Source organism: Filicampus tigris, chromosome 10, assembly GCF_054856515.1.
Source record: "Filicampus tigris isolate MCC_2025a chromosome 10, RoL_Ftig_1.0, whole genome shotgun sequence".
Lineage (NCBI taxonomy): Eukaryota > Metazoa > Chordata > Actinopteri > Syngnathiformes > Syngnathidae > Filicampus > Filicampus tigris.
This window is the reverse complement of record NC_141226.1, coordinates 15,094,722-15,116,844: the sequence shown is the minus strand read 5'-3', so window position 1 is coordinate 15,116,844 and position 22,123 is coordinate 15,094,722. Positions and strand designations below refer to the sequence as shown.

At 40.5% G+C, this 22,123-nt stretch overlaps 3 protein-coding genes across 6 annotated transcripts in view; 1 reads left to right on the top strand and 2 right to left on the bottom strand.

Moving 5' to 3' along the window:
- Positions 1-308: 308 nt before the first annotated feature.
- On the bottom strand, positions 309-14,456 carry LOC147140990 (solute carrier family 12 member 9-like). The gene is made up of 14 exons (XM_086042335.1): positions 13,743-14,456; positions 12,781-12,915; positions 11,454-11,591; positions 11,261-11,373; positions 10,283-10,484; positions 10,021-10,128; positions 8,189-8,300; positions 5,990-6,147; positions 4,979-5,061; positions 3,505-3,629; positions 3,030-3,222; positions 2,528-2,702; positions 2,249-2,395; positions 309-1,602 (listed from the first exon to the last, which is right to left on the bottom strand). Exons 1-14 carry the CDS (start codon positions 13,954-13,956, stop codon positions 719-721), a joined length of 2,787 nt encoding a protein of 928 aa, XP_085898461.1. The 5' UTR covers positions 13,957-14,456; the 3' UTR covers positions 309-718.
- Positions 13,471-22,123, top strand: part of clcn2a (chloride channel, voltage-sensitive 2a) — a 65,869-nt gene continuing 57,216 nt past the window's right edge. Inside the window, exons 1-3 of the mRNA XM_086042331.1 lie at positions 13,471-13,996; positions 17,024-17,191; positions 17,259-17,367. The gene's annotated coding sequence lies outside the window, so the exon portion shown is untranslated. The remainder of the gene's footprint in view (positions 13,997-17,023; positions 17,192-17,258; positions 17,368-22,123) is intronic.
- thpo (thrombopoietin) lies at positions 14,781-19,077 on the bottom strand. 4 transcript variants are annotated; one of them, XM_086042338.1, is made up of 5 exons: positions 18,657-19,077; positions 18,442-18,589; positions 17,242-17,328; positions 16,970-17,134; positions 14,781-15,831 (listed from the first exon to the last, which is right to left on the bottom strand). In XM_086042338.1, the coding sequence occupies exons 2-5, from the start codon at positions 18,547-18,549 to the stop codon at positions 15,658-15,660; spliced, it is 534 nt and encodes a 177-aa protein (XP_085898464.1). In that variant the 5' UTR covers positions 18,550-18,589; positions 18,657-19,077; the 3' UTR covers positions 14,781-15,657. The 4 variants fall into 4 exon arrangements, with proteins under 4 accessions (XP_085898464.1, XP_085898466.1, XP_085898462.1 ...); XM_086042340.1 differs by having other exon boundaries at positions 18,442-18,493; positions 18,657-19,076; XM_086042336.1 differs by having other exon boundaries at positions 18,442-18,566; positions 18,657-19,068.

Here is a 22,123-nt window from a genome sequence, read left to right as displayed (position 1 = left end):
TACACCTAGTAACACCTCCAAGTATTTAGCTCTACGAGAACCACCATGACCATTTATTTACCTAATTATTATTGTACATAAAATACAAAAGTTAGTAACATTTTAAAAGATTGCAAATGCAGCAAACGTGCTTTATTTTTAGGACCATACATTGCATTGTTTTACATCATATTTTTTTACATCAATAAATGACCTGGCGAATCTGTTCTTTTATAATTCAAACTTGGCCCTTCAGCACCAAAGTTTGCCCACCTCTGATAGACTATATCAGTAGCAGGCTTTGTCCATTCAATGATATAGGGAAAAAATAAGGTACCAATGACTTTTATTTTTTTTTCTCAATCAACAAGTATATAAAATGCATTCAATATCAATGTGTGAAGTGTACTTATGTGTGAAGTGTACTTATTACATAGACAGCGAAGTATGATCTAAAAATATTCAGATTTAGTTCCTTCAATCACAAAAACAAAAACGTGCAAATCCATTTCAATTCACAATACAGCAAGTGATCACATGATAAACTGTACTGTTCACAAACCCTCCAAGGTGTCTTGATAGGTCAGTGATAGGCGATTTGACTCAAATTTAAAATAGCGGTTCTGAAGACGCAACATTCTCAAACAGGGGTTCCAAATGTTAACTGAATGAGAGTGATTGTCGAACTGCAGATCGGTGACTTCCGTGCAATGGTTTCAATAAAGTTTGCGAAAGTGCTCTAGATGTCCGTAGTGATAACTGGTGTGACTCCATGGACGAGCAACGTGGGACCCAAATCCTGACTCAGCAGGTCCACCTGACTCAGGTAGGCCCGGTAGCGGCTTGTATCCGCAGGTGGGTGCGGCAAATAAAGGAAGCGCACAGCCGGCGGTGGTTCTCCATGCCTTCGGATAAGATTGTTGACGGCGCGGATGTACTCGTCTGTCAGCTGTGCTGCATTGCTGGGAAAAGCGTCTTTACGTCCATCATCCACTTCTTCGGCTTCATCCCTTCCTCGTCTTAGCCAGTGTAGCGCCACCACCTGGTCCCAAGCCACCGTCTGCACTTGCGCCGACATCCGGAGCTCCTTGATCATCAGTCGCAGCTTGGCCTCCTCCTCGTCCCTCAGACTCCCGGCCTCCACGCACAGGAAAAGGCGCAACCTGGCTTGGCTCCAGGCGCGGCTTTCGTGAAGTACGCAGGCCAGCTGAAGCAAAAACAGCGAGCAGACGTCCACGTAGCCGCGGCTGTCCGGTTGCAGCAGATTGAGCGGCCAAATGTCAACAAACAGGCCCGCCGTGCCTTCGTGAGTCTTTGTCTTTCTCCCCCACCCTAAAACTTCTTCCCGGTTGAACTGGCTGAAGTATCGAGCCAGGGTCACATTCTTGCCCATTTTTACCGCATCAGTAATAATTGACACATACTCCTCTTCCTTGATGTCTTTGGGTTTGTCTGCATCACGTATATTAGGGAAGAAAGGGAACAGTGGTTCTACCAGGTCTTTGTTTGGACACACAGCATCCAGGCTGTGATCTGGAGGTAAAATAACTTTGCCTTGGAGGTGGTCTTGAGGGGGGCAGTCATCATAGAAACCTAAGACAAGAGTGTTTGGCCTCATCCCGCCTAGAAAACGTTATGATACAGGTTTTAGTTTTAGTTCAAAAGAATCGCATTTCAGGTTGCGAAAAGGGAGACAGTGACACACATCAGGACTCTCCTCATATCCCCTGCAAATAGAATGGAACCCCTTTACAGTAAAACCTTTCTTCACTAATTGATATACTGAGCCTTATTTATTTTTAAACCTATCCTCACTGATTTTTGTACTATTTTTCTCTTTTAGTAACACCCTATAAGCCCACAAGATGATGCCAAAGCCCAGGCTAATAGGAAAATAGTATCTGGTGTCAAAAACAGTATGACGTCTGAACGTGAGATTTTATGTCAGTGGCTAAGTTCAGCCTGGGTTGTTAGCAAAAGTTATGACAAGTTTTGCCCAGATGGTGTGTGTTTTTGCTGGTGCAGTTTGTTTTAACATGAAATCATTGTAGTAATTTGTAAGAAGAGTTAAAAATAGTATTAAAGTGTTTTGGGGATCACAGTTTATGGTGCAAATACAGTTTAAATGATGAATATAGGCAATTATGTCCAAACATTTTCGGGGGTGTCAATTACTCAAGTTTTTTTTTGCTATTTACGGCAGGGCTGAGTCCCTTTGCCCCGTGAGTAGCAGAGCATCACTGTAAAACAAAAATACGTGCACACCCACCAAAGCCTGTGATGAAAAGAAGGTTTTGAACTCCACGTCGAACAGAGTCAGCCAAGGTGAGGTTAACAAAGGCTTTGATGCTCAAATGGTCCACTAAAGACAGCCAGGAGTCGTAGCAGCTCTGCAAAGGATCAGACGGCCTCTCATCTATCGAAACGGACACAAAGCCAAATGATGGTTCCATTCCCAGCGTCAATCCATGCGTGTAAATGTGAATATGTTGGAGGAGGCATCATTGAAACACAGCAAGAGTGCCAAAAACAAGGTCGTAAATATTACCTAGCAACCCCAGTTTGACATGACCCAGTACATAGAGTCCACTCTTCTTCAAGTCATTAATGAAAGTTAGCAGGCCCACACAACTACGGGGGTTGGCCACCATTAGCAGCACCTGAGGCCTCCAGAACTTGACGTGGTCCTTGCGCACATCCAGCAACAACAGGTACTTGCGGACCTGAGCAAGAACAAGTGGTAAGGTGAAGTGAGGGCTTGTTGTTTTATTTTTAATTAAAAAAATAATTTTAATAGAATCGAACATGAAAAATAAATCAGATTTACAATATGTTTGTTCTAAATTAACGAAAAATCATGATTTAAAAAAAGTCTGATTTTTTTTTTCCAAGTAGCTTAATTTTAGTTGTTAGTACAATTTACTTTTAAAATGGATCCTTATGCAGTTTCTCCTATAGGCTACAGTAAAACTAGATAGAGGTTTAGACTCAAATTGAATGATTTTGTGAATCAAACAACCCTGACTCAAGATGGAGTTTTGTGTGTGTACCTGGTGGAAGATGAGAGCCTGACTGATGTATCCCCAGTTACTGATAGGGCCAAGATAATGAATGAGCATCAGGAGAAGCAGCATAAATGCTATGCTAGCAGAAGCATAGATGGCATTGATCAGGAACATCATGACTAGGCAGCCAAGAATGCCCAGTGTGCAGGTGTGCCACGTGAAACAACGGAAGGAAGGCCTGAATGGTTGGGAAACAAAAACAGAGTGGGACATTTTCAGCCATTGTCAACATAAAACATGAAAACTACCACGCATGACACATTTTATATCGATAGATAGAGGGATTTAAGTTAGAGTTTGTGTTTTCTGGTCTCTGCCAGGTTTTACCAATTCCCAAATGTGTCCAATTAAAGGAAAATTGACAGAATTATGAGAGTTACCTGTAGTACTTATACTGTATATAAAACTAAACAAACACTGTGTATACTAAATCAAGTCACTGCTCAGTCCCATGCCCTACCTAAAGTTTGGTGCAGATGCCCACTCAAGAGCCAAACAGGCCAGGTTGACAGTGGCATACACCAACAAGAAGAAGATGGTCACAATTCCAGCAATGGTGTTCAATTTCCCAGCAAACAGCACCATCTAGTGGCAAATAAAGCACCATTTTCACTTGACCTTTGAGACAATTCACTGAGAGTGGACAGATGCGAGTGTTAAAACACATTTTAATTGTGACTCAGACATCATTGTTGTTTACACAGCAACATCATGCAATTACTATAAATTTGGGCAAGAACACTGCTCCATTGTGAATGAGAAAAAAAAAAGTGTGATTCAGGATTGAGTCAAATGAGGTGTCAATCATGACACCTAATAATTTAATAATTTATTCACGTTGCATTACTTGGATCTCATCTTGATTGAAGAGTTACTTTTTAACCTCCTAAAAGCTTTGAAAATGTCATTTCCATCTATATAAAATATTTTGCGTGGATACAGTGGTGCCTTGTGAGCCGAATAAGAGTTTTTCACAGCACAAGCCATCGTTTAGCCGGATTTTGCTTTGCGTTCGTATAGTGAACAATACGTCGCCTTCTTCAAAAAAAGAGGCTTCAAGCCATGGAATGGACTAATGACTGAGTTTACATGCAGCCAATAAACCATTGAAAACTCAAATATTGGCAGTATTCAGGGTTTTAAAAGCCATGTAAAGGCACGCAATAACCCAAATATAATAATATTCAGGTTCTTAAAATTAAAAAAAAAACAAACGAATATGCGTGCATTTATTCAGCAATCTGGCTTTTCCGAATGCACGGGACACTCTGCGCCATGCTCAACCGCAGGGAACCCACGGAAAGACACGTTTAGTGATAAACAAAACATGGCGAAAGCTAGAGTAAGAACGACGGCACACTTTTAAAGCGAGGAGGAAACGGTCTGCTTCATTCGTGCGGTTGAGTGTCATGAATATAATGTGTTTTATTGACGGAAGCGAGTAACAAGCGGAGATGACGTACATTGCGTCACGCCGTCGCCGTTTCAATCGGGTTATTTAAATATGGGGGGATAACTCTCTCTGCTCAAGCCATGTAAACAGGTTATTCCAAATGACTCAGAAATCTGAATTTTGACCTTAGCACAAATATTGAGTGCATGTAAACGTAGTCAATGAGAATGAGTTAAACTCTTCTCTCAAGACACCACTATATACAGTCACTAATGAGCATAATCCCCAAAACCATTATTTTTCAGGAAATTTTTAAAAAGGCATCATTTCTTGAGTAGTTAAATATTGTATCATAAATAACCAAAACGTGTGGGGACTGACCAATAGCATCAATTTGTGGAAAATAATCTGAAACCAAATTTGGACATGAAGTAGGTTTCTGCGTGGCAGCTACAAATATTAAAACAAACAAACATATATTCATATACAGTATATGCAGAAAGGGAAGAGTAGAATCACTTCCAGAATATAAGCTTTTTACCTGCACAAGCAACCAAGAAGCAAGTACTGAGGCCCAGGGGTTGCCACTGTGGGACGTCTTCCTCGCCAGAGCCAGGACACCACCTGTAGCCATTTTCAAAAAGCACAGTCAAAAAGTCAAAGTACGCCTGTCTGTGGCTGCTCATATGGTTCTCAATGAGACAAACAACTGAGTCATCCCGCGTTGGTGCTTAAGCAAAACAAAACGGTGATGGGATTTGTGTGTCTGCAGAGAAAGTCAACACCGCCGGCCATCTGTTGTCAAATGACGCATTCCAAATGAACATGGCACTATCAGGACAACAAGACATTAAATGAATAACTCGGGTCCATTTCTCACAGACGGCCGGCTATTAACACGCTGACTCTGTTTCACACAGGGGTCAGTTGAGGTGGAACCTCAGCAGTGAGTGTCACTTAAACTACCAGCAAGTCATTTTATCCTTTCACATGTCAGAAAACTGTCAGGGGATGAATCAATTCATGTCAAATTGATATTTGCTGCCACATGCATTACTAAAGCAAACACATATGACAGGGATTCTCAAACGTTTTGGATGGAGGGAGCCCCTTGTAGGCAATAAAATATTCAAAGGACTCCATCGTAATCCACACTCCAATTATCATATTTTTTGGTCGGTCCGGAGTAGTGCTGGGCGATATTGACAAAATTTCACATCTTGATATTCATTCATATTCATAACAATATCGCTATGAGTTCAGTGAAAACGGAGCATTTATTTTTTAAGAAAAACAAAAATATCAATCTAAAAGGATGTTGAAAGTGCTTTATTTTTTTAAAATTAAAATTTACTGGCAGTCATCAACATTAACAAAAAGCCACCAATAAATAAAAATTAATTACATACAAATTGTATGGCAACTGTGCTTAAACGCTAAATAATTTTATACACCTTCAGTTCTTTTTAAAAAACAATAATTATTAATGCAGTGATGCCCTATTAATGTGATGTAGCACAATCATATCAGAGCTATTAATTGATTGTCTTACCAAACAGGTTGTCTTTAGATAGTGCGTACAGGACTCTGGACGCTCCGATGAGGTTGCTCATGGCGGCGGACATGGCCGAGGAGTAGATACCAACTGTGACCAGAGGAGGCCAAACATTGATGGCGCCAAGGAAAGTGTAGTCTCTTTGGAGAATGGCACTAAAGATGGATGGATAGAATTCATTGTGGGACATTTTGGAAAAACAATTGTGTACCAGTATATACAAAATATTGTGAGTGAGCACTGCAGAGAGGATATGTTAGTACTTGACTTTTGTTTTGGGGCAAACACTGCACATTTGTCGCTATAGTTGAAGTCTCATATTGCAATATTAAACTCATTGATCTAATCTGACTGAAGAATTTTTTACTATATTCTTAGCACAAATAAATATGTCATTTCGTAATCTTAATACCTCTTTAGCGCTGGGATTTATGTTTGTTTGTACTTTGTTTTTCTTGATGCTTTTCCATGGCATTAACCTGTCAGACATTTTCAGACCCTCTTTTACCCTAAGGTTTGAAAACAAATAAAAAAATACATATATATGCGTTCCTGCATGGATGACTGGGCTGTGAAAAGACAAATAAATATGTCATTGGCAGTGAAAGAGTTAATACGAGTGTATAGCCTTGAATATTGGCATTGTGAAAATTGTATTTTCCTCAAAGGAAGAATAAAGTATATTTTATATAGTGTATTTCCAGATGCATCTTAAAGCGGAAGTCAACGCAAGCATTTTTTTTTTTTCCAAGAATATGTTCTCTGCAAGGCCACTAGTTGAAACAGGGCATTCTGATAAATATTGCATTTGTGGAATAAGTGTTAATCCACTCGTTTTTAGCTATCTATGGGGGCGCTCATTTTGTCTTCTGTCGACTGAAAATGACATCACGACTGCTCACAGCGACCAATTACGGCTCAGATTCAGAAAACAGGTCAGCCGTGATTGGTCGTTGTGAGCAGTTGTGATGTCATTTTCAGTCGACAGAAGAAAAAATGGCCACCCCCGGAGATGGCTATAAACGAGTGCATTTTGCTGCTTAATTTATTTTCCACAAACGCAAAATTAATCAGAATGCCGTGTTTCAACTAGTGGGCCTGCTGGGAACATTTTCTTGAAAAAAATGTTTGGGTTGACTTCCGCTTTAAGTAATGAACTGCATTTCCCCATTGTGACAGATTAGGAAAACTCAATTGTAGCCAATCAAATAGACTCCTTCAAAGTCAGCCATTTGCAGTAGGATCAAACTGAATGTAGTTTCAAATTTACGGACGAAATCGTTTACTGAGAAACAGTGATAACACTCTTCACAATTTTAGATATCATGACTACCATATTTAGAATTGGAGTGGTCTTGCATGCATAACTTTTAATATTCATTCACTCATTTAAAATGTGATTAAATGGGAAGTCAACCCCAAAAATTCTTTGGAATAATATGTTCTATGCGCCTTCACTAGTCTAAACCCTCAAGACTCTGTTAACGGTCAATCACGACTCATCTGTTTTCTGAAGCTGAGCCATGATTGGTCGTGATCTGAGCCCTGAGCAAATATCATTTTCAGTCGACAGAAGTGACAAAATGGCCGCCTCCTGATGGCTAAAAACGGGTGGATTTTAATTAGAATGCCGTGTTCAGACTAGTTGGCCTGCATTTACGTAAGGAAGATTTTCGAGTCTACTTCCCATTTAATCTTGGTTATTGCTGTTTTTATATTTGTTTGTATTCAAACTAAAAAAATATTGCAATGCTTTAGATGAACGCATTCATTTTCATTTCCATTTTCGTTTTAATCACCATTATTATGACATCCAATTTTCATACAGTGTCATCTCATCATCTAGTAGCAGTCACAGTTTGCAATCAGTGTACCCACGTCTTGGCATACAAACGACAGATAATTTCATAGACGGGCACTTTTGAACTACCTGTGTGTTGATTCTTTCAAAGTGAAGGATTTGTTTCATGTCTCCAGAGTTAAAATGTCATAGACATCAAAAAGGAGAAGGACTTGTGGCTCACAGTCGCCTCAACACTCTCAGCTCTCTCCTGGGGAGGAGTTGAGTTTCATCCCTTGTTATGGTTAAATCTGTTTGAAATTGACCTTATGACACTCTTTGGCACCTTATCCCATTTGACTGGCTCAGAATAGGACTCTTGATTTTCGCATATTTATCTTCATGGTGCTACTCACCGCTCACAAGATGATGCAGCCAGCAGACTTAGCAGGTTGTACGTGACAAATGTTGTAAAAACCGCCGTCAAGGTTCCTCTAGGGATGGAATAACTTGGGTTCTTCAAGTCACCTGCCGACACAAACACACAAGTGTCATCACAATCAAACCTCTTTTCATTGGCACTAGGGCTGGGTTGTTTTCAAAACAACGACTAGCAGCTATAATTCCTGCAAAGAAACAGACATCATGAGCAGAATCATTAAGAGTGGAGCCTGGTGGAAGGCAATCACCAAGACTACCATGCTGAACATTGCCATAGACAAGAATTTAATGCCAGTACTGCAACATTGAAAGTCAGACAATTTAGGCACCTCACTTAAACGGAGTAGGTAAATACACAGTATACTGTATGTTGGGTGGTGGTAGGAGACCACCTACCAGGAGTTCATGGAAGGAATGACGAACACCATGTAAAAAAGCCACTGATGCTAAATTCAACCCATGTGGTGAGTCAGTGTCGCTTACGGCACGTTTAATAGTTGCATATATGTAAATTAATTATTTTGCCATCAAAAGCCGTTTCTCAGTTATCATCAAAGGCACTCTCTGCTTGACATATTTCTTTTCATTTGTCATTTTGTCTCCTTTTTGTCAGTATCTGGTGTTTTCGGTAAAAACAATGTTTTACTGCCTATTACTACAAAATGCAAAAGCTAAAAAAACAACACATTGTCAATGGTGAAAAAAGACAGTTTACTCTCTCTTTTGGTAGATTAGTTAGTGCTTATATTGTCACAAAACACATTCAGTGGGTCTTGAAAGATCAGTCAAAGTACCCTAAAACGGCTGGCAATATGGTGAACTTTGCTTAGAAAATGCGAGGTAGTGAATGGATTTGCATGGGCCCATTAAATGATTTGACGGTTTACCGCAGTTTTAAAAAGTCACGGTTTCAATTACCATTATAACCGATAATGATCATTTTTCATTTTTTTGAAGGGGCTGCAAAGCAGGCAGAGTCCTACTGCAATATGATTGGCTGCTTGCAGAAATCACGAACAGGCCACCTCTTGGAAGGTAATTGGAAAAGCTAGCGTCTTTTTTTTTCCTTTTTTCTCGGGCAGGGGTGAGCAATTGCACACAAGTGGGACAAGAGCATACACGGGCGCCTTTTTGCTATATGGGATGAATGGATTTAATGAGCATTGCCCCCCCTCACCCCCCCAAAAAAACATTGGCAGTTTAGGGGTCTGTTCTAAAAATAGCTCACCAGTGTTGGGACCCTGTGACTTACACAGAAGGATAAAACCTCAAGAAGAATGTTAATATTTCTCTTTTTCTTAAAACTTAACATGGTATACTTTCCTTAATTTAGCAATGTCCCTTCTTTTGATTAAAAATAAAATAGATTATGCTCAATGGAAAAAAAATGCAGTTTTTTTATTTACCCAAATTTTTAAAAAAAGTCATTTTAGAGGTGTATTGTAATAGCGTGGTACTACAATTTTTCACTCATCATACTGATACTGTCTAATCAGCCCATGCTAAGTGAATGAGTTAACTTTATAATTTCCCATACCAGTGGATAAAAAGCAAAGCGTGGAGAGTCTTTGTCACGTTCAACCCGTTTCTTCTGTTTGTATTATAATTACAGCTGCAGCGACCAGGACAATTCGCTTCTTCCTTGACAAGAGTTGTTTGTGGTTCACTGAAAAATACATTGTGGTGCCAAGGGGTCGCAGTTTTTCCTGTTGCGAGTTGATGTGCGTGTGAGAGTCACTGACTGTAATTCTCGATTGTCGAGTTCAGTCATGTTTGGCCATGTTGCTCAGTGGGTGACACGCCTCACCTGACATGTTAGATCCAGCCATGATTCCAGTGCAACCGTTGAACATTACTGCAAAAACAGTGGCGAAACTCATCATGGCTCCAGTGGTGTAGTCGACAGTATAACTAGCTACAAGGAAACACAGGAAGCAGCACTCATTCAGTTGTATCGGTACTTTGCACGAGAAACAAAAATTCAGCTCTGGCTCGGCTTTGAAGTCTGTTTTGCACATCACTGAGTGTTACTGCACGTTCAACATTAGCACAACGTTGCAAGGACATACCCCATAGGTTGCCCTCTAAGGTGTGAAGTCTGAGGCCAGTATAGTTGGCAGTGGTCTGGGTGGAGCCGTTCATAAAGGAGGAATCTGGAAGCATCACCATCCTGGGCTCCACAGTGAAGAAGCTGCTAAAGATGGATGCCAGGACAGCTGTGACGACGAGGAAGATGACAAAAGCGGCTTTGGCGTAGATGTGGGCGCCTACCTGTAAATCACAAGCCGCTTGACCTCAGAAGCAAGTTGAATATGCAGTTATGATATAATGGACAATCAGACTACAGTGGAACCTCCAAATTTGACCGCTCTACAGGATGTAGAGTTTGGAAAGGGAGCAAAGTTTTTGGGTTGCACAAACATTGTGATTTTGGGTGATGTCATACATCAGCATGTTACACAAGACTTCGGCAAGACAGTCTTACAAGAAGAAATGAGTTTTTTGGGGGTTATTATCTGTTTTTAGTGGAAAATCCCATCAGTGTCCTATTGAAATTAATGTCAAGTACACAATTAAATTTCCATCTATTTCCATATAAACTATTTTTACGCTTTTATAGTGACTAACCCTCAAAAAATGTTAACAGGTGAAAGTGACCCTCAGCGTCTTAAGTCGTTTAAAAATATTATCATACATAAATATTATGTAAATATTATTATGAAAAACATAATGAGGACAGAAGGAGGCGGTTTGCCAACTTTAAAACAGCTTGACTGCAGATATAACCGCAGAGTTAATAAAATTAAAAAGCGCAACGAGCAAGAAGTCAACTGTGGCTTACAGAATTGTATGGCCGATGAGTTTGTTAAAAAGTTATAAGAAGTGATACAGAAATTGACAGATTACAATTTCCATTGATCCCAATGAAAAAAAAATGGTTTTGCGGTAAAATATTCCAGTCAGCCCGCTGCCCAACAGAGTGCAATTCAACCTTCAAGATTCTACTAAAATGACTGAATGAAATGACATGGCATGTTGTGTCTCACCAAGCAAACAAAGAAACAAATTAAAAGCAGCACAGTGCCATAAAGCAAAGACCACCAGTATCCTGACGGCAGCACCCTATGGGAGGCTCCAAAAACCGCCGCGGGCTCTGACGCTGGAACGAATATGAAACGATGAGTTAGTGTAGCCAAACATTTCTATGCCCCTGAATGTGATATTATTATGACAAGCAACCTTCTGGGATGCCGAAGGCAGACATGATTGCTTCAACCAGACCTAAAACATAGAGAGCACTGCCACACACATTGGCAAAGAAAAACATGATCCCAATGCTGCCCCCAAACTCAGGACCCAGCGCGCGACTGATCATGTCTGAAGGCCGTCATTAAAGAATTGCAGGGGACATACTTTGGAAATTTGACTTAAGTGCTTGTATAAAAATAGTTGTCTGGAGTGCCTGCCCATCCATCAAGGGTGAAATTACGCAACCTGGTCAATAGTTTGTTCGTGGCCTCTTTCCAAAAATGGATATGTGTGCAGACCAATGAAAAATGGTACTGATTGTAATGCAAAACGAGGCTTGAAAAAATTCAAGTTTATAACTCTATGACTTGGCAGCTAGGCTAACTGAACTGTCATTTCCGAGCCACTGAGCCAAGGGCGGAGCCAGAACGTGGCTCGTGGATGGGCCTGAATATTTCTCCCACTTCACACAATCCTCCTGTCCTGACACATTGTATATTCAAATAAAATGACAAACCGAATAATATGAAGTTCAAATCTTCCTTAGACAACCACACTTACGCCATTCTTAATATTCAATACAATAAAAAACCCAAATTATTGAATAATTTAATAAAAATGTAAAAGTATATATTTTTTCACGAATCTCATTGGGTGGGCAGTCTTTCAATCTGGGTGGGCCTGTGCACACCCAGGCCCACCCATGGCTCCACCTCTACACTGAGCTACTGGGATGAGCTATCATTTCAAATCCAAAGGCAAGCAAAGTTGGGGTAGGTGGTATTTGTGCTTGGTAATGTGTCTGCTACTGCACCACATGCATGTCATTTGGCGGCTTGATGAAGAAGTGGTGCCTCCACCAGTGAAAATACAAATGATGCCTTTACTTCATCTTCACAGAGCTCACACTTTTCTCTTCAGACTCTGGGCGGTTTGAGAACAAGTTGCTACTCACATAGTTGCAGGAAACTAGCGTCAACCCTGGTCGCCATGGCAACAAAAGCTTGTTGGCTTCATAGAACAAGTGGGTGGTGTCAGTGGTGTCCCAGTGGCATTACAGAAAAACGCTCCCCAAAACGGAGTAGTTACACCCAGATTGTTACAAGTGGATGGTAAATTCACTGTTATTCTTTATTCTTTGTGGGGTTTGACTGAATGCTGACAAAGACCTTTATGATTGTGGAAATAAACGCATAATGTCAACCAGGAGAGTAAAAATCCTGAATAGAGAGCAACGCTTGGCAATTATCAGCAGCAGTTACGTTACAATTACAGATAACCACATATGCCCTCAAAATGTAGATTTACTGAAGGATACAGTAGGCACCTCCCGCATCCAAGGCTCCATTAGTTGAGATGGCGCAGACGGAAAAGACTGTCATCGTGATGATGAAGTAGGCCACCAAGAACATGGCGATGGTCTGGTACAGCCCTGCTTGACCCACAACAAATCCTGCAGGCAAATAGAGTTTGACTGTACAGTGAACAGCAGTATAGCGGTCCGACAAGCAGGAAAGCATCTCAAGAGGATGCAGAGCAAGGAGATAGATTAGATAGATAGATTCGATAGATAGAGACAGACATGTCTGGATGTACTTCCAGTGAAATAAAAACGAATATTTTAAGGGTAGTGTTGAAAGATGAGTTTGACAAGATATTTAAGTGTTTTGTGACTATATTTCAGAGTATATTTAGGGTTTAACTTGCTAATACAGTAAATTATAAACATTTTGTGCGTGCGTGCGTGCGTGCGTGCGTGCGTGCGTGCGTGCGTGCGTGCGTGCGTGCGTGCGTGCGTGCGTGCGTGCGTGCGTGCGTGCGTGCGGGAAGGGGGGGAGTGTCATTCTTCCGCCTGTCCCGAACCTATTTTTTGTTTGAAAAATTTCCATCCGGCTATAATCATTGTTTCATTACAGACTAATTAATAGTAGAATCATTGGCTTTCTAGGAACAATCATTCATTTTGTTGAGACTACAAATCACATTTGTCAAGAATAATTTATCATCTGTCTTTAATAGTCCACAGGAAACAACAGAAGACATAATTACTTGGGGAAAATATATTAAATACAGCCACTGGGAGTTAAATCTAAACAAAATAAAAAGACAGACAACAGTTAATCATGGGGGGAAAATACTGACTCAAATTGGTCTGGCTGGTTTGGCCTTTTTTTTTTTTTTTTTTTTTTTTACTTTTTCCAGCCAACTCCATAAATGTCTCGACGAGACATTATTTACGTTTTCATAAAGTTTTAACAGTGTAGCCTTCATTTTACTCACCAACTCGCAGGAACACGACGACACTAAACATAGACAGCAACGTTGGAATAACAACTCCGAAAAGCACGCCGAGCTTTCGGTTGCTTTTGGCGGCGGACCGACGACGGCCTCGGTCATCGCCGTGCTTGGGCCTCCTGTTTGCGGCCTCATTCTTCGACTTCGGACCGGTGTTGGTGCTGAGTCGATAGTTGAGAAGAGGAGCCTTCTCGGACATTCAAACGGTTAATTGATCCCCCGATGACACCAACAACACAGTAAGTAATTCTTCTCTGCTACGGTGGAAATGTGCTGTTCAGTAATTTTTGACGAAACGGAAGATCTTAGCTCGGTCGCAGCAGGTGATCAAGGTGTGCTAATGCTAATGAGGCTGGAAATGTGACGTCGCTTCCTTAAATTGATTATGATTACGTCTATTTTAAACTAATTTTGTATTTTCTTCATTAACTCGAAAGTCGAATAACAATACGCACATGGGTATTTGTAATATTTTGTATCATGTAGCTACGTTATATAGGCTTCAGTTCGCCCTAATAACGACTGTGCATGGATGGCTTAATTTTCAACCGGCTACTTTTTGTAATAAGACAGCCTGAAATAAGGAAACAATGAAACAGACAAAACTGACTGCGTACATGCCGAAAAAACGCTTTATACATTTTTAAATGTGATATTGTCAAATTGTGATGCAGTTCGTTAAATTAAGGGGTTGCTGTTTTTAATCCACAAACGAGCAAAAGAAAAAAAACAGCATGACTCATGTAAACATAAATAAAAGAAGTGCATCAGGAATACTACATATAAACAGTCTCCTGTTCTCATGTTTGTAGGTTTAAGAATATTCTGCGTGTAATATTTCAAAGGTTAATTTAGAACCATTGTCTGCTAAATATCAATCCAGTAATCAGTACAGGAGCAAAAACAAACTCAGACCACGTTTGCTTCTCTGCTTTGTGATCAGTGCTGCTGTGACAACAGCAAACAACATGGAGGATTTCTGACGTGATGTTAAAATTGGTAAATGATCTCACCATCGACAAGGAGGCTGTCAAAAAAATTGTATTTGTGTATTCGACATGCCAATTAAATTCAGTGAAAGCGTCAGTCTTGCCTCAGTTTATACAATGTCATGCATATGGTTAAATTAATTCATTTTCCCTCTTACTCTGTCTGAAACACTGTCATGCAGAACCACCTACATTCCCACAGGTGTCATGCTATCATGTCGAAGCTCAAAGGTAAGCTGAGCTGCATTGTTGGATGCACAGATTGGTGTTAGCTACCACCGAAAGCTTCTGATAAGCGGCTCATACTTGATTGCTTTGTGAAATTATCAAGGAGGTGGTGTGATATTTGTGTTTGGTGATGTGTCCATGCACCACCTACATACAGTGTAGTGTAGTTTCGACTCCACTTGCTTGCATATTCAGTCCCCTGACAACACCACCAGTTGTCATGGTAAAAAAAATACCTACACTCACCAATGGCCCATCAATATATTGGGATGGTCACCCAGTGGCTTACTTGCCTGAGATAGGCCCATCCACTGAAAAGGGGCTAATTTCAGCAAAACGTAATAAGGGTGTGTAAAGGGTCGATAATTCTTGACCCGTAGGCTATTTTGACATAAGCATAAGCATGGCATAGACATGTTATTAAAACACCTGGGGGCTGTTTTAAATTGTGAAAATATTGCATGAAGTGGCTCCTTTAAAGAGAGTTGAAAAATGGAGTGCACTACTTGGCTGCAAGCAATAGAGGGGCTGTTGGTTTTGGAATTCAGTTGACTCAACTTGTTAGTGGTCCAAAGAGGAACAATGTGACTTGATAAGCTACATCCTTGCTGACTCCCAAGTCTAGACAAAGCTCCATCTTTTTGCGGTGTTTGTCATTGGGGCTTCATTGATGAAAAGTAGGTTTATTGAAGACGCTCCTCTTGTAACTGGGGAGTGCATCTGCTTTCCAGGCTCATCATCAACCGCTCCAGTTTGCCTGTGATTAGCCGCCTGTAGTTTAGCAGGACCGTGCTCAGACTGAGGGTACTTCGAGGAACACATGACAATTCTGTGCTTTCCATTGGTCCCTGCTGGTCCTACAGAATACACAACAGTCAGAGTGAAGTGTATGAATTAGGGTACAGATTTTTAACATCTTAACTAATGAGGAATAAAATCCATTCATTTGTGTGCTTAGATGTAGGGTTGAAACCACTTTCACATACCCAAACACCATAGTATGATAATCTTTCACAGACATCTAATATTCTGGGCTTTATTGACTTTGATCACAAGGAAGGAAAACACACTCTTAACACATCCCACACCACAGGATAGTCGCTTAAAATAATCTTTAGAGACGTTTGGTAATCTGACATTTGATGACTTTGATAGGACGAAAGGAAAAAGCATTCTTAAAACGTCCTACACCAGTATAATCGCTCAGGGTCATCGTTTCAAGACATCCAACGTCAGGCCTTTGCTAACTTTGATTGGAAAGGAGGGAAAATGCTCAAATTCAGCCCAATTATTGGTATGTTTTACCCTGCTTAAAAATGGATGGGTGAAAAAAAAGTGGTACAGTTTACATACATCCAGTTAAGAAGTCAACCTTGCTTATGTAACAAGTTGTGTTTGACTTTGGAGACACCACTGTCGCAGATTTTCATATACTGTGCTTAAAAACAAAGTAGAGGAAGTCGTATCAGACTTTCAAAAGGTCTAATGTGGAAAGTATGCACTCCTATCTTCATCTTGTCCTGTGGAAGGAAGCCTTTGGGGTCGCCAAACTTTCCCAACATCATTCCCAGAACACCAGTGATATCAAAAGTCTTGAATTTACGAGAAACACGGATGTTTCTACGCATAATGAAACTGATAATGCCTCTGAATCCGATGCAGGGCACATAGAGACACCCATTGACATGTACTAAACTTGCTGGCTGTGTGAAAATTGATCTAATCAACATTCATGTGTTTGTGTGAGTGACCAAAGGAGGCTTGATCAAGTAAGCAATGATTTGGTGATTTGATAGTACAGAAAAGCATGAAGGTTAGTAGTGGAAAGAATGTTTGTTTGTTTGTTTTGGTTCAAGTTAAAAAATAATGTGTTTGCTAAAATTGTGAACATCATCTCAAGATCTGGACTATCTGAGTGCATTTGACCAACAACTCACAGAGTGAGTGCTAACTTATTTTCTCTACTGTAATTGTTTCACCTTGATGGCCTCTTACACTCAATTGAAGATTTGTGAGGATGAGGAGGAAGCTGTTGATGTTATGTTCCAGTCTCTTCAAAAGCACGGAACCACATTCTGCCTGGCTGAGGGGCCGCGCAACCTTGACACTCTCGAAAAGATGCCTCAAGGATGCGCTGATGTCTTGTCTCCTCTCGTGGTGCTGTGGAAAGAGATACACAGACAAAGCAAGTGTGGTTGTCGGAGGATATAATTGATGGTAAATGAAATAAGTGAATTTTCGTTGTACTGATGGGTGCACTAACATACTGATTTTCTTTCCCAAGATGCTATGTGGAGCTCAGTGCAGGGTAGCTGAACTGGCGTGAGCAGGATGGTGGAACTGTTGCAGTTGTTCTGCCAGGATGGGAGTTTTGGAAGTGGAAATACGAACCAGTGAGTATGAGACTAAATACAAATGAGCCTCCAAATTCTTATTTGGTCATTTGCACAGTGAACCCCAGCTTAGTAGCGGTTCAGTATTTGTGAATTTGCCATTTCACAGCAAGGTTATTATAGTTAATGAAAATGAACAAATTAACGAAAGCTAAAATTGAAAATTATGTCTAACGGAAACTACATTTTACATTCACAAAACTAACTATAATTGTGTCGAAAATGTCCTTTGTTTTTGTCTTTGTCAGATATTTTATTGCATGAGCTGTTGGGGTTGATTTTAAATGTGTTTATTTCGGTATCACGGCACGACTGTTCACCCTAAGACGAATGGTCGAACAGTCTTCTCGGAGTTGTGGTTCTTTAACTGCGTGTTTCCTAGAAGCGACATTATCTCGCGGCAGACAATAAAAAAGTGCCACCAAATTGCGTCGGCTCCTACATGGCGATGAGCCATGAATGTGGCGAATTGGCGTGTTTGTTATGGCTGCCCGCCTTTTGTCACTGAACTCTGTCCGAAACGCAACGCTAGGTAACGAAATCTCTCCTTTTTTGGTCAATATATGAAGAAGATTGTACACAGTATAACCAGGTTGAAGTTTCAGCAGAATAAACAGCAAGCACTTTTAATCCATCTATATATCTAGTCTAGTAGCTCTATTTAAGACATTAATTAGAGTTAATTCTTGAAAAAAATAAAGTCTGCAGTATAATAAATGCCAAGTGTTGGGACATTTGCGTAGTGTACTGCATGATTTACTGAATGGTCGAACAGTCCAGGCAAGACCCCTCGCCCCCAACCTCCCGTTTGACACCTGTGGTTTTATGGGTTATTATTAGCAATATAAATACGTATGACAATTGAGAGTGTTAAAATATTACTCAGAAATTTGCTCTTAATATTTAATATACACATTTTGCGGTTGCTAGTTTGACCCTAGAACTGATCGTTTCTATCAATATTGACTCCCATGGGAGCATTTGTTTGTCATGAAATTGATTGTGATTGACCGGTGGTTCCACTGTACCTCAAAGAGTGATGTAAATGTGAGAAAATTCAACTTGAAGCCTCACCATTGCAGTCTGCATCTCTGCCACAATATTCATTGCTCTCCTTGCTGATCTGCTGCACACAAAATCAATGGGCTTGGTTTCGGCATACGACGCTTGAAAGGCTAGCATACATAGCAGCAGGAATCCTGGATGAACACACGAAGACACACTGAAGCCGATTCGCGGCAAAGCCCCGAGTCCTGTTCAGCCCGCAAAGTGCAACTCCCGCTACTCACTGCTTAAAGCCATGCCCCGCTTTGCCACGCTCGATAAGTCCACATTTGTTCCATTAAGGAGACGAGTCAGGTGGAAAATGTCCCGTGTCCAAGACGAGGTCTCATACAGAGGAGCCGTGTTTCCTTTTGTGTTCGCCCCTCTTGATTTCCAGCCTTGTTATTCAGCGGGGGGAAGCGCTATCTAGCCTGAGAGCAGGCTGTGCTCCAACTTTCCAGCACACTTCAAACTGCATTGAAGCAAAACTGGATTTCATTGATATGGTGTTTATTCTCGCCACCCACGGTGTTTTTGGTACTCGTGGGACGGCTTCGTAGCTGACTGAAAGGTTAATGATTTATTATTGTGAAAGACTCCATTTGCACAAGTGACATCAAATCATCAATTCTGAAGGCTATTTACCTTTAGTCAAAGTGTTTAGAAGAGGAAGCCCTTATGGGTCATATCACCAAACCAGAGTGGAGGAAGCAACTTGTGGGAGTGTGCATTCTACATGTGTGGGCATTTATAAAGTTGATCCCACGCACATTCTTTAACAATATAGCCTGTGACCAGTAGTTTTGAGCCTCTTGACTGGCATTCAAGGATACACAAAGCTGAGCTACCCTTCAGCAAGATACCCAACTCCTCTCATTGCTCTATGGTGCTGTTGCCTCCCAACAAGGAGGTTATATCTTGCAAGGAATGGAAAATTCTTAAATTTGACCATGTTGTCAGTATGTAGAAGCCTGCTAAGTTGGCTATCATTCTGTTTCATGTCACATACGCGGAGTCCCTGAATTGTCTAAACTTGGTGTTGACACCATACTAAGGATTTTTTGGTCGTAAATATCGAACATTTTGAACTTTTACATTAAAGTAGTCTCCACCAACTGTTTTCCAAGCAAGCAAAACCAAATACTTAATACACCAAGGGATAATCAATTTTTAGATTAATCAATTCTTAGGATAAGTTTTGTCAAATGAACGTCAAACAATCAGACCTTTGCTGACTTTGATTTCAAAGGACCGAATATTGTCATATTTGGCCCGATTGTCGGGCTGTCACATTTAAGGCTAAATCTGATACGGTCTGGGACATTGGTTGACCTCTGATTTGTTTCTAGATCTTGAAGCGATTTTTTCCATATGCCTTGATGAAACCTTAGGAGTCTCCTCAGATCATAATGTCACCATTTTAAACCTTTGTTAATTGTTCAGGGGCTTGAGAGGGGAAGTAACCCAAAAATGTTCTTTACAATAATATGTTCTATGTGCCTCTGCTAGTCAAAACACGACATTCTGATTAATATTGCGTTTGTGGAATATGAGTTAAGCATTAAATTCCACCCGTTTTTGTACATCTCAGGGGGCGGCCATTTTGTCACTTGCTGTCGACTGAAATTAACAACACTGTTGCTCAGGGCTCAGATAAACACCCAATCATGGCTCAGCTTCAGAAAACAAGTAAGCCGTGATTGGTTGTCACCCTTTGCATTTGTGATGTAATTTTCAGTTGACAGAAAGTGGCAAAATGGCTGTCCCTTGAGATGGCTAAAAACAGGTGGATTTTGCGCTCTAAAAACAGTTGGGTTAAAAATAACACAATTTGGGATCAAAAATGGACCGATGCACTATTTGGGTCAATTTGACCCACATTCTTGCGTTGTTTTGTACAAAACATCCAATTTTTGGGTTGTTTTGTCCCAAACTACCCATTTTTGGGGTTGTTTTCTGCAAAAACAAACCACAAAGTTGGAGGCTCATAGTTGGAGGCTCATAGAACATAATATTGTAAACAATTTTTGGGGGGTTGAGTTCCGCTTAAATGGCAATCCTGACATACAGTTCAAGGTTACAAATGGCGTGCAAAAAACTATTTTGCGCATGGTGAAAGAATGCGTGGTCATGCGGCACATTATGCTCAGTTACCACTGTACTGACTCTTTTTCATTTGATTGCTTGACATTTATGACCAAGAAGTCTTTTTCATGCAAATATTTACTGCCATTATTGTTTTATTACTGAATTAGCATATAGGTTAGCTATAGACTACAGTTCATTCCGACTTAACATATGATTTCGGGTTACGAAAACCTTTTAAACCAAGGTATGGAAACTAGATGGTTCCACCTCTTGGTCTGTTCACTGCTATGGTGTGTGTGGTATTAATGGCGTACAGACAAGAAAGTGTGTTCAAAACTGAGCTCACAAGTGAACATTTTGTTCTCCGTCAGTCAATGGCATTTTCTATAACCACATTGAGGGTGTACCCTCTTGCCCAAAGTCAGGTAGGGAAGGCCCCGGCTCACCCACCACCGTAATGAAGATCGGTGATGGCAAGAATGGATGGCTGCTTGATCTGTGTTCAGATCACACAGTCCCTGCCATGTTGTACCTTCCACGTATTTACACCATCTATTATCAGTCAGCATCCATCGGGTTGTATGTCTGGAGGGCCACAGCTGGAAGACAGGTAAGCTGAAATGTGATTGTCAGTTTGAGGAGCTATAACAGCCGTTGGAAAGCATGCAGCCAGGAGAAAACACTCGGGGGAGCCATCCATCCTCATTTTGTACACTTGTGTTTGTCTTATCATTAGTTTGGATGTTGACTGCGCTCCCCTGTCCCATCCAAGCTTTTTGTGGGGGTCATTATTGAAACGCATAACGGCTAAATTTAGACCCCAATGCCCAGTGGGAGGTGACAGCAAGCAAGTCCTTCAACTGCTGGCCAGTATTGTGTTGAGAGATCATCAAATAAATATGCAATTTGTTGGTAAATTATTAAATTAGTAAAATATGTGCGTTGTTGAAATCGCATTCGATCATGAGTGAACCATGGTTGACATGGAAAACATGCAACGGTTATCGGAGGAATTTGAGCTAAGAGTAAAAACGTTGGGCATCAACTTCTTAATGTGAAATGGATAAGCAAACGGATCGATATCAGCTTAAAACTCAGCAAATACATGTAGATGATGACTTTTATGATCGCCTATTATGTGGCTTTTGTACATGTAATGAAATCGAATATGTAGCTAGCGTCGCTGAATATTTACTATGGATTTTTTAGCAAATAAAGTGGACAGGAATTGGCTGATACACATCATATTCGCACTCTCGCAAGAGACTAGAAATGGCGGCTCACATAAATAAGTAGGTAGGATGTGTTAAACATTTTGGAGAGTAAATACAGCTGATAAAGAAGATATAACAGTTAAAATATAATACAACGTTTTGACATCTTGAGTTTAGTTCCCATATACACGAGCAATGCGACTGTTTCTTTAACGAATGAGCCTCGATCCTCACACCTGATGAAGCCACATTTTTACGTTGTCTTAATTAACTGTCAGTCAGAGCAAAACTAGCAATATCTTCGACTAACAAGAGACATTTGTAGCAATCTGCACAAATTAATACATTTAATAACCAGCATATATGGTAGTATGATTAATTTACACTTGTTTCATTTAGTTATGTTATTA